The sequence below is a fragment of the Syngnathus acus genome, chromosome 10 (assembly GCF_901709675.1).
Source record: "Syngnathus acus chromosome 10, fSynAcu1.2, whole genome shotgun sequence".
NCBI classification, from domain to species: domain Eukaryota; kingdom Metazoa; phylum Chordata; class Actinopteri; order Syngnathiformes; family Syngnathidae; genus Syngnathus; species Syngnathus acus.
Genome location: NC_051095.1, coordinates 20,413,720 through 20,426,226, shown reverse-complemented (window position 1 = coordinate 20,426,226; position 12,507 = coordinate 20,413,720). Strand labels below are relative to the sequence as shown.

Sequence of the window (12,507 nt, the reverse complement as noted above, 5' to 3'; positions counted from 1 at the left end):
CAACTGAAGTTGCTACAAGCAATCCATGGGCTATATCCGAAAGAAACACACACACAGACACACGCACACACACACACGGTCTAAATATACACATTTATACTGCATATCCAGGTATTGTTTTAATCATGTTCTGGCAACTTCACTTCTATACTCATTGTATTTTTCTACCTTTCCCAGACAGCACATCACAGTACACAAACAGTTTTACCATGTCTGCTTTCAGTAAATCTGCTTCTCATATTTTTCATCATGCATCATCAAATGGTTGAGCTTATGAGCGTGACAGTGGCGTACTGGTCCGCCTCACAGTTTGGAGGGTGCGGGTTCAATTCCACCTCCAGCCCTCTCTCTGTGGAGTTTGCTTGTTCTCCCCGTGCCTGCGTGGGTTTTCTCCGGGTCTTCCGGTTTCCTCCCACGTCCCAAAAACATGCTTGGTAGGCCGATTGAGCATCCCAAATTGCCCGTAGGTGTGAGTGTGTGTGCAGATGGTTGTTTGTCTCTGTGTGCCCTGCAATTGGCTGGCAACCAGTTCAGGGTGTCCCCCGCCTACCGCCCAATGAGTGCTGGGATAGGCTCCAGCACACCCGCGACCCCTGTGGGGACAAGCGGTACAGATGATGGACGGATGGACGGACGGATGGGTTCAGCTTGTATTAGGACAAGTAATGAAGCACATTTAGTCAAATAATGAAGTAAAATGGGTAACTATAGCGACAAGAATAATTACGAGTACTGTACAATCCTTCAATATAAATTAACTTTTTGCGCAAACACTGAACAGTATACGGTAAGCAGTGTAGGGTTGGTGATGGTGAAGTGTACTACTGCAGAGATTTTGGACTTTCTCATCTTGAGATGACCATATTAGAAACTTAGAAGGTTTTTGAAACAATTCATTTATACGCCACTCCCAACAAAAAACACCACAATATTTTACATGTTATTACCCCTCTGACAGTGTCACTCAAAATCAAATTTGAATGTGGCTGGGGACGCAAAAGCAGGGTGCAAGGCAGGAGTGTAGGCTATATCCAAAAATAAAAGCAATTTATTTCTCCCAAACCAAAGCTACCAAAACACATGGAATCAGAAGTACTCAATTAACATAAGTTCAAAAGGCAAGAGACAAAGTCAAGTAATATAGCAAAACTGGCATCGGTCACACTACAACAGGCAACATAATGTGACAAGGACACAAATAGAAGCAATGATCAGACAAATACCAAACGGAATGGAAAGAAACTGACGAGACAATGAGGAAGACCTGGAAAAGACATGAGTGGCTGAGGGAGGTGATTGGCAGACACAGACGAGAGTACGTAGGTGGACAAAAACCCAACCAAACAAATCACACATAAAAAGGGACACAGGCAAAGCATGACAAAACTAAAACCACTCAAAACCACATCAACAAAAACTAGTTATCAGTCCAAGTATAATCAGCCTGAGCTTTAACCCAGAATATGATAGGTGGTGTAGGAAATGTAGATGTACTATGTTCAATTGAAACATTTAAATGAACCTCTGTAGTCTGTATTTAAATTTGATTCTTTGTTCTTTTTAATGGATGCCCTCATAATTATTAGTAGGATCCACATTTTGGCAGAGGGGTTACACTGATGCTACTTTGCATGTCAGTCAAGGGTGTCAAGTGTGAGATGACTTCTTAAGCGTACTGTCTCTGAGCTATTACCACACACGTACAAATGGAAACCTATATTACAGCCTATATTACCCCAGGCACTTTAGCTTAGCCTACGATGAACAAACAAAATTGGAAATTAACATCGTACAAACAATCATCTCCACTAGTTTATATTTGCTTACAGAATAGCAAGATTATCAATAGGAATCTTTGATAATGGAGCAAACAGTTTATGTATTGCAGGTACATTCATGTGTTAAAAGATCATACCGGCCACTAGTTTAATCAATTTGCTCAGATCTCAAATGGTGGCGAAAATACACATGATTTGCACAAGTGTGTGAGAGTGATTTAAAGAGAGGAAGATTGTAGAGCCAGCTGTGCAGGGAGAAGCTCTGCCAAGTGGAAGATGAGTTGATGACAGATGAACTGAGTCCAGATGGCGTCCACATCTTCACTCAAACGTACCAAAATACCACCATAACTCTTCTACTTTCACATAGCTCTTTGGCCAATTTAAGAGACTATATTTGTGAAGCTGTATGTGCCTGTAAGCCACTCAGTTCATTGATGTCAGAAGCTAATCGATTTGGTCGCTTGTTGAGGTGATTGGCGGAAGGAAGAAAACGATTGACTGTTGACTGTCTTTTGTATCTTCTATTCCTGCTGCTTAATTGACACAACGCAAATACAATCATGCACTGTAACGCACAATTAGCCTCTGGGCTTTAATCATTTCCTGAAGGAATAACTACAGGTAGCTATTATTAGGTCTGTACTGAAATCGTTTATCTAAAACTGTTTATGTAAATAATTCTAAAACACAGCAAGCCGATACGCTGTTTATAATTGCTAAGCACTGACAAGAGGAGAAACAAAAAGTTATATTATCCATAATTGGTACTACACCATTATAAAATCTTTCAATTATATTTCTTCAGTCCATTCATGTCAACACAATGTAAAGTTCTGTCAGTTCACATACGTACATATGTACACATGTCAGGATTTAGGGTTTTGTTGGTGATTGACAAGACCCTAAAGAATTTCTTTTCCAAAACAAAAAAAGCAAATTAGCCACAGGGACCAATCAAAATGCTAAATGAACAAAGCCCAACAATTAAAAATTCAAAGAAACAAAAACAGAGAATGACATAACAAGACTATGAGATAAGTGACAGCAACATCACCCGAAACAATAAACTGACAGAAGGAAGCAAATGCAAGTAAGCTGATGACACAATGTCACCAGAGACTGAGGGAGCTGATTGGTCGAACAAGGGACTGAGTTGACAAGAACAGGCGTGAACCAAAACCTACCAACAGGGCATGAACATGGAATACAAGATTACACGTGTCATGTAACTGCATCTTTATTAATTCATGTCTGTTCATTCATATGCTGTACACACTAAAAATAAACAACCATTTGTCAAATCCATCTTGCTCACAGAAATACTCGGTAGGTCTGGTTGGATCACCCTCTAAAAACAGCAAAAATAAGTCAAACAAACCAACCATTGCACAAACATAGCTCGTGACAAATAGCTGCCAAAATCAAGAATTTCATCAAAGCCTCTAAAAACTTGACAGAATAAAACTTCAAATGAAATCCTTGTTTATGACCGTTCTACTTCAACATATGAGTCATCTTGTAAATCAACATTATTTGTAATTCCATTTGAAAATGGAATGAATGTCACTTTTGAAGTCATCAACATTTAATCACATAAGCTTTTGAACGGCTTTATGGTGTGTTGAATTCAAGACAGCCGATTTAAATTCCTCTGAAATTAATTAAGATTACATGAAGGACGTTGAAATGGGGCAGACCGTAACAAGCAGGAAATTATTTGAAAGCACATCAGCAGCTGAAATGAGTGGTTACATTGTAATCACGTTTACAGAGTTATGTTTTTCTTAGTAATACAAATCAGCAATTTCTTCTAGGTGTGTTTTTAATTAGTTGCCTTCTGGAAAGCTACAGCTGCTCCCACATTACAAACAGCAATTTAAAAACAAAAGCATCGTCCTCCATTTACCCACTTCTGTTCAAAGCTCAGTTTCTTTTCATGTCATAAAAAACAACACTTTCACCTTACTTACACAAGAAAAAGGGTGGCAGGTATGGTATATATCTTTGTAGGTTCCAGCCTCCTATTTGCGGAGCTATCACTCGTTTAACGGCAGCCTTTGAGGATGACGGGGTTCTTGTGAGGCCCATTGGGCATATCAGGCCAACGGCTCACTTTGTCAAGGCTGTGAGGCTTTCATTTCCCCTGTTGCGGATGATTTTATCATGCAAACTAACAGGCGCATACCAAAGGCTTGGCTCCACTCTGAGAATCTGACAAAGGCTATTTTTTTTTCTTATACAGCGCAAAGACAGAAAGTTCAGTGCTGTAAATTATTTCCTACTGATAGCAAGAATAATCTAGTTGGAAACACTGAAGAAATGTTCTGATATATATTTTATTCTGAGGTCATCACATTGTTTTTTGAGTCTATTTTGTTATGTAGGCTACATCATAATATTCAAATGTGATTGCCTCTATATTACCCATACATGCAGAGAGATGCAAAAAAGACATCAGTAGTCGTTGTTAATGCATGTTAGCACATAGCAAGCTCCAGATGTCATCAATGTAATCTGATAATGTAATACTAAGGGCAATGATATTCTGATTATTCCATGATATTGCTTTTATGTGTCACTCTTATAGTGCTTTTCCTCATTGGGTCGCGAGAGACTTTGGGCAAAAGGCAGCGCACGTCCTGAACTGGTAGAGAGCTATACATAGACAAACTACTACTCTCACTCACGCTTTTGTTCCCAGGGTTAAACACATGTTTTGGAAATCTGGGACAAATCCATAATGCCCAAAGAAAGCAGAATCTTGCAATCATCATAACAAAATAACACATAGCTACAGGTTTCAACCTATAGCTGTTTAAAATGTTGACTAAAAGAATATTACAATATGAGTATGATATGAAAAATTCCTTTTTATCATGTGCTTGGAAAACTGTTGGAAAAACGGCTGGTCAGGATCCAAAGCCTGACTGTTACACAAAAAAGAACAATAGCCAAATAGGAAGTGACCTGACCATTTTTGTAAAAACGATAAGGAAAAGACTGCCAATGTAATGTTATCTACGACATCAACTTCTCCTCTGTCTTCTTCTTTGCGTTTTTATGGCTGCCTGGATGTCCTGTGGCATCATGTTGCCTTTCATAGGTCAATCTTGGCACTACAACATCTATCCTTGAAAAAGGACATACACTTTTGTATGTGATTTGCTGTCGGCCACCACACACCATAGCTTGCCATTTTTTTTCCTAATATTTTTCCTTAATATCCGAAAAATCCATATTTGTGTAACCATCTTCAACAGTAGAAAATCTGAAATGCTCATCAGAAAATAGGACACAACGCTGCAAAGTGATCCAACCGCTTCTGGGTGAACTGTAGAGTGTATCTTCATTTAAGACCTGACATCATAGAGATGTATTTAAGGTGTCCAGTGAAATGCTTGCCTTTCAGATTGAACCAGCTGGTGCCGCATTTCAATTTGGCACAGACGACGGTGCTAAATTATGTTTGACGGCTGATGCCTGGCTGATTCCTGAGGAGAGTAGAGGGAAGCGGGCCAGATGTAATACTTTCACACATGTATTTAGCTCCTTTTATCTTGTTCCTGCAACACTCTTGTTTATGGTGCCAGAATAAAACAGGCTGGAGAGTGCTCGACTGAATGTCTCATTGAGCAGCAAACACCTTTCCTTCAACTTCACATGATGCTATTTATACAAAAAATACATCAGCATTCAGTATACAGTATTTACTGTGTTCAAAAACATAAATAGAGCGAAACGACCATTTATTTGCATATTCTAACACGGACAAGTTAGTCGTGCTTCCTCTCTAAAGCAATCTCCCTTTTACATAACTGATTGGCTCATTTGCAGCAGTGGTTTGTTTCACGTAAGTGCTGCACTTACTCACATTGCAATTGAGATGTCAGCAAATTAATATGAGAGAATTGGCACCTCACTTCAAATTCACTTTGGGAAAAAAAAGTGTCAGAATATGACCTCCTTGCCTTTCTTTGGTTGACTTGTGGCATTCATGTGATAAGATGGTTGCAGCTCAATTTGATATTGGCTGCCCACAACGTTATGACCACTTGCGTCACATAGTATGATATAATGGACTGTATCGACAAATTTTGTCTCATGAAAATTTAAAACACAAATTGATAGCAGCGCTGCAAATGCATTCATCTGGAAGGTATGCACATTAGTTTCATTGGCTCACTCACTTCTGCAACACTTTTTCTTCCTTTGTAGCGATTAGAATGTTCAATCATGGCTGTGTGTCTTTTGCTCATATTTTAAACCATCAATCCCAGATTGAAATATAGCTATGGTTAAATGTATTTCTTACATCCTCAAATTTAGTCATTTTAAATAGGTCTTGACTCTCAAAGAAACATCACTTCTAAATTAATTATGAAGCTCATACGTTGAAGCGTTACTTTATATTGCAAATAACTATTCACACAGGAGCCAAATACAAACTGATTTGAATGCGCACATAGCCATTTTTTTAGCTATTTTGCAGACAATAAATTCCATTTAAGTTCGATATGCTGAGCTTGAAACAAATCTAAAATAAGAAAAGATTGGTGTAAAATTCATCAGCTGAGAACAATACAACTGTGGAGGAGTTAAACGCTATGCGATGCTTAAAGTGAAAACAGAGAGGAAAATGTATTAAAATTGAAAGAGAAAGACAGGAGCGAGAGAAGACGGGAGGAGATGAGAAATGATAGAAGAAATCGCAATCCCTGCATGCGTGCATATATGTGTGTGTGCGCGTGTGTGTTGCCTGAGGAACAGTTGATGGATTTGCTGCTTGACTGCTCACACAGATTGGTGCCTGCTGTGACGGCAGCCTTGGACTGAAATATACACACACACACATGCACACACATATACACACGTTTGCTATTTCTGCGCGTGTGCGTGTGTGTTCTCAAGTTGTGTCAGCGGTTGCGTTGCCTCTAGGAGACCATTTCAAAGGATTGTGGAAGGACGGATGAACCAGCATAAGCACGAGAAAGAGATAATTGAACTGGTTCAAAAGACTGCATTTCAGCAATTATCACTAGATATGCGATTATATTTTCTATTAATGCTTAATGGTGGCTGAGGCGGCCACTGTAAGAAGTGGATATCATCCTTATTCACTTTTTATCCATTGACGAGATTAGAAAAATGAGATTGGTTATATTTTCAACTAATTTTAAAAAGAGTTAACTAGAATAAAAAAAAAATCTTGGCTGGGTTTTGTCAAATGTTTTTTCATAAAGATCCCCACTGGTTTGTGGAAGCATTAAAAGGGCGGAAAAACAATGTAATAATTATTCATGTCATTCTCCATATCCATTTGTGTCAAACTCAAGGCCCAGGGGCCAGATATGGCCCACCATATCCTTTTTTGTGGCCCGCGAAGACAAATTTTGCATCGACTTTGTGTCATTACTAAAACTACAGATTGTCTTCACTTATGACCATGATGCAGCCCGTGACAAAAATGAGTTTGACACCCCTGCTGTACACAGTTTGTAGCACTACATTTAGCATCCTGATGGCCATGGCAGCCCTGTTTGCCTGAAAGGTAATGTGCCATTGGATGTTTGCCATTTTTTTTTACTATAGTCAGGTTCTGCTATGTTTTCACACAGTCTACCATTGTGTCTGTGACGGGCCATGAGGGTGGGGGGGCATGCTAAACACAATGGTTTGACCCGTGCATTACCCCGAATGCCAGCTCGTTCCCTCCCAGCCCGTCACCTTCTGTCGGGGTCCCTCAAGTATGTCACATTCTTTTGACGTATATTGTTAGCTTTTCAAGCCATAAACTCAACAATTAGAGGCAAAATAGTTCTCATATTTCAGATTCAGTTCAAACAAATAGAGACAGTACTAGTAGTTTGTGTACCTATTTTCTTTTTAAGAACTGTGCTAATGAGGTAGCTGTCATGTCATCACTTTTGGGAGTACAGCCAAAATAACATCACGTTCCCACATTATGAAGTGTATGGAAGATATCCCGTCACATTTTCTACGCCACCACAACTTGTCACATATTCAATCAGCTTTCATTTTGCTACAAGCCTCTTGTCAGCCACTTCAACCACGTTGCTTCTGGTTCAAATCGATGTCGAGTTCTCTTTAATGTCAAGGTTCTGCCACAGTATGATTACAACATGTTTCCTGACTGAGACCTTTCAACTATTAAAATGACTTAAAATTTGTTTGAATGAAATTGGTAATATGCTATTTCGACCTTGAAAATACCGTATGAGTAATATGTTGTGGATAAGAGGATAAGACGGTGGCTTCTAAATTTTATTATCATGGCAGCAGAAAAGATGACGCTAATTGACTGAGTCAGCTTTAGTGTACGAAGCATTGTGTGAATGACGTAAACACGCATCAAAACTTACAAGCAGGGGGTTTATTGCAAATAGACAACGCACTGGAGAGAGCGAGTGAATTTGTGAGTCATGATAGCGATGGAAGATGACACGAATGAGCTTTGCTCGTGTCAAGTGAGTCAAGCGCTGTCCATTGTTTTGCTACTTTGTGACATGTAGATTAAATCTCTGTCTACTCTCTGTCCTCTAAAGCGGTGCATCGGGGAGCAGCAGTGAATCTGAGAGCAGCTCCGAGTCGGACACAGACGAATCAGAAAGCAGTTCCACTGACAGCGAGTATAACCAGGCCGCCCGCGCCGCATCCCCTGAGGTACCATGACAAGCATGTGTGTGTTAACAAAGGGCCGCAGAATACACAACAACACATATTGACAGGCATTGTTCCAGGTGCAAATCTGGGATCATGGGTGGGTTATATTAGCTGTGGCCTTTTCTCAGCTTGTCCTATTTGCAAATGAATGAATGGGAATGTCTGTTTTATTCTATACACAGTTTAGTTGGCCCACCTTTCTGCATTAAATCACACTCATGACTCAATGAACATTCAGTATTCAATAATGCAATCTATAATTGCCATGATAAATATATCGTATAATAATATACATTAGCTGAACTATGTAAATGCTTACATTTACATCATAGTACAAACACTTAATGCCTCACAAGGAATATTGAAAATCTTGTTGGTGTAACGACTAGGAACAGATAGTCGTCATGTCGGCTTTTTTCATATCACATTGTGTTATAATTCATCACTGTATCATTCTACATGTTGCTACGTTATACACTATAGTTTCCAATTAACTTCAATACACAGATATTGTATTGATACTGTAGAATAATCAAAGTTTTGTAGTACCAGCATGCAACATCTTAATCTTTTGTTTCTTTTTATCATCCTGAGCAAAAATGTAAACACGTGTGTTTTTGCTCTCATTTATTTTACAAATGGAACTCAAATTTCAGACTTTTTTTCCCCTCCCAAGTGGTGGTCAGACAGATGCTGCATTTTTTATGAGAATAATCCTGGGAAAATGGTATGGTGAATTAATTTTTTCTTTCCTCAAGTGGTTGCATGAAATAAGATCATTTGGATCCAGATACATTTTTATGAGTACTCTACTACTCTACCTAAAAAAAGTATTTTTCTATCCAAATCCTTTTATTTCGTGCAACCACTCGATGAGTTAAAACTGAGTAAATTCAACACACCTTTATTTTCAGTGAATTTTGCCTGCTTCATTATCATTGCACACAAGGTACAAACTTTTAAATGTATCTGTCTACAATTTCTTTCTAATTATTTGCGCCTGTACAAAGATGCAAATGTGCTGTTATATGTGAAATATGTATTGCTACCCTATAGCCTGAGCCATCCTCAAGTAACAAATGGCAGCTGGACAGCTGGTTGAACAAGGTCCAAGCTCAAACTAAACCTCTGGTGGCGCCACAGCAAGATCATCATGACGCAGGTTGGCGAATGTACAGACAAAAGTAGTAGAAGTGACAATGGGGATAGGAAAGCTTGAATTCCCTTAGTGTAATCTGGAAATCCTGTGCTCTAATGGTCTGCTCAGGTTCTGTCACCCAGAGTCAGGAAACATTCTCACAGCGCAGCGAAGCAGCAGGAGTGGGTGCCGCAGCCAAGACCAAACCCTGTGGCTCCAACGTTCCTTCACTTCCCACAGCGCCAGCAGTGGAGCACAAAGATGCCAGGGGAACATTTTGGTATGAACCGCATCTACTTCTTTGAAAACGTCAAATACGTGACTTATATATATTTGTAAAATGTATTATGGGATTTGTATTGAAGGTTTAGTGACAAAAGAGATAAGACTTGTCATGTGTTCTTAAATGTTCTACCCATAAGAAAAATGAGAGAAAAATCGATCATGTTTGTGTCTCACAGCCCAAGCAGGGAGAAAACGAAGGCCAAACTCAGCCAGAAGGCATCAGGGGAGAGTCAGAGGTCAAAGATGAGGCTGTCGCCAGGACTGATGTCCGGACCAGAGGTCGCCACACCGAGGAGAACCACTACAGGGAAGAAACAGCCCAGACGGACAGAGAGGTCGAACAGTACGGAGGATAATCAGAGTCAGACATGGAGCAGCAGATCAAACCAACAAAGGTGAGGGACGAAGGACGCCACACTAACATTGAGGAGAAACTTCCACGTGTGTGATATAGATAAGGATGGAATGTATTGTATTTGATTACATATAATATATTACTATTACTTTTTTTCTGACATCTTTTTTGTGATGACTTTCACAATTAATTACTTTTAACTGAATATTTTCCAAGTACTCCAAGAATTCTGATTCCTATAAGCTCTTCAAGCATAATAGTAGGCATACCTTCACCCACGATACATCTAATTGTACACAATCCTCCCATAATTCTCAGTAATAGTAGGTATTTATTTGACGTAGTGGCTTGCTCCCTTCAGGTCGCCACAGCAAATCACTCACGTTATTTGTTTGCTACGATTTTACAATTGGTTTATTGTTTTAGATAATGGTCATGTAGCTAAATAGTATTAAACAGCATGGGGCAATAAAAACTAGACTCTCACCATTAAAAACATATATATATATATATATATATATATAAGATCAAGCATAATATATATATATATACGTATATATATATGTATATATATATATAAGCTCAAGCATAATATATATATATATATATATATATATATATAATATATATATATATATATATATATATATATATATATTCATACTTGCAGTAAATACTATGAATACATATTGTTAAAGCTGCACTCTGCAGGATTTTGAGTGTGGAGGGCATGCTAAGCAGCCGTCTATTCTAAGCAGATGTCGAAAAAAATAATAGCTTCTTTTCGTAACTCTGTGAAAGAAAAATCTAACATTAGAACGCGCGTGAGAGCGCACGGGACATCTGAAACTGATTCCAGTCCGAAAATTATTTTCCAGAGCCTTGCCCATTGTGAACAGCCAAAGTGTTAATTTGCTATTTATAAGATGGGTGGTTCATAAATGAAAATGAAATGAAAAAAACATTATAAAGACGTTTTGTGGCCCAGTCCCGTGAAGTGGAGCTTTAACTTTGTGAAAGCATAATTTTTGGTACTGTTGAAACGAATTAACTTTCCTTTGAGAGTACATTCCCATTTTAGGCATTAAACACTCTTTACATGCCAATCAAATATATATACTTAGACATACTTAAAAAACACTCAAATTTGTTACAATCTCTTAGTTTCTCCCAAATTATATTTATGATTTATTTCAAAGTTTTGATTTGATCCCTTCTCCATTCCTTCCTTCCTTCCTTCCTTCCTTCCTTCCTTCCTTCCTTCCTTCCTTCCTTCCTTCCTTCCTTCCTTCCTTCCTTCCTTCCTTCCTTCCTTCCAGTCTGTTAAATTGTTTTCCATCCTACCACTAACTATAAATGATCACATAAACACCTTTACTTATTAAAATATGATATGATGATTGATGATTAAAATATGATGATCGACTTCTTACCTTTTCAAAGAGACTCAATGCAAGCAATGAACGTCATTATTGTAATCCAATCAGTAGAAAGTGATCCACAAACGACCCAGTATAACGTCACATGGTCATTTATCACCAAAAACAAAATACCCACATTTTCTTAATCAAACTCATGTAAAAATGCTGTCTCGTCAGTAGCCCTGCAGTGAGGGAAAAGGACCTGTACCCTCCTTCCTCCCTGGAGCATCAGAACACGTCCAGACCAAGAACCAAGCCCGCCAGTGGGAAAGCAGCTCCTAGGAAAGAACCTCGTAGTTCCACCAACTCAAACAACACAGTTGCACAACCAGTAGCACTACAGCAAACCACTGTGCCAATACCTACTGTCAGTGTAAACCAGGTTAGTGCAGTATGTGTTCATGTGCACGTGTATTTGGGTATCATCATATTATACCTCTGATCGCAACCATCACAGAAACAAGTGGTTCACAGTATCCAATGAGCACTTTATCTACATAGCACCTGGATAGCGTTAGAAGTATTCTGGATCAATATCTCTCGGTTTTGTAGTGCAATTGAAGATAGCGTGACAACGAAATAGATGAAAAAATCGAAATGTTATTTAGTAGATCTCAAATTTATAGCACTTTCAGTAGAATTGTGTACAATCAGTACTATTCTTTTCGAAATGGTTTTTGTTGTTATTTTTAGACAAATCGTAGCAAGTAAAGTAGTTGAGATTATATTTTATATCCTCTGGGTTGAGTTGTGATTTGGTGCCAAAGCAAAAATCTGGAGCATCTAACAATCAAGTCATAAAAACTCACAAATGTGACGAAACCCCTCAAGTAATTGTGACTCATC

General features: G+C 38.7%; 1 protein-coding gene across 3 annotated transcripts in view; it reads left to right on the top strand.

Moving 5' to 3' along the window:
* aff2 (AF4/FMR2 family, member 2) overlaps positions 1-12,507 on the top strand; it is a 121,118-nt gene that overhangs the window by 92,814 nt on the left and 15,797 nt on the right. For 2 of the 3 annotated variants that reach the window (XM_037261003.1, XM_037261001.1), the window contains 5 exons: positions 8,345-8,462; positions 9,519-9,624; positions 9,730-9,880; positions 10,062-10,280; positions 11,839-12,043. In XM_037261003.1, the coding sequence (XP_037116898.1) occupies positions 8,345-8,462; positions 9,519-9,624; positions 9,730-9,880; positions 10,062-10,280; positions 11,839-12,043 (799 nt within the window). The remainder of the gene's footprint in view (positions 1-8,344; positions 8,463-9,518; positions 9,625-9,729; positions 9,881-10,061; positions 10,281-11,838; positions 12,044-12,507) is intronic. The other variant, XM_037261002.1, reaches the window with a different exon arrangement.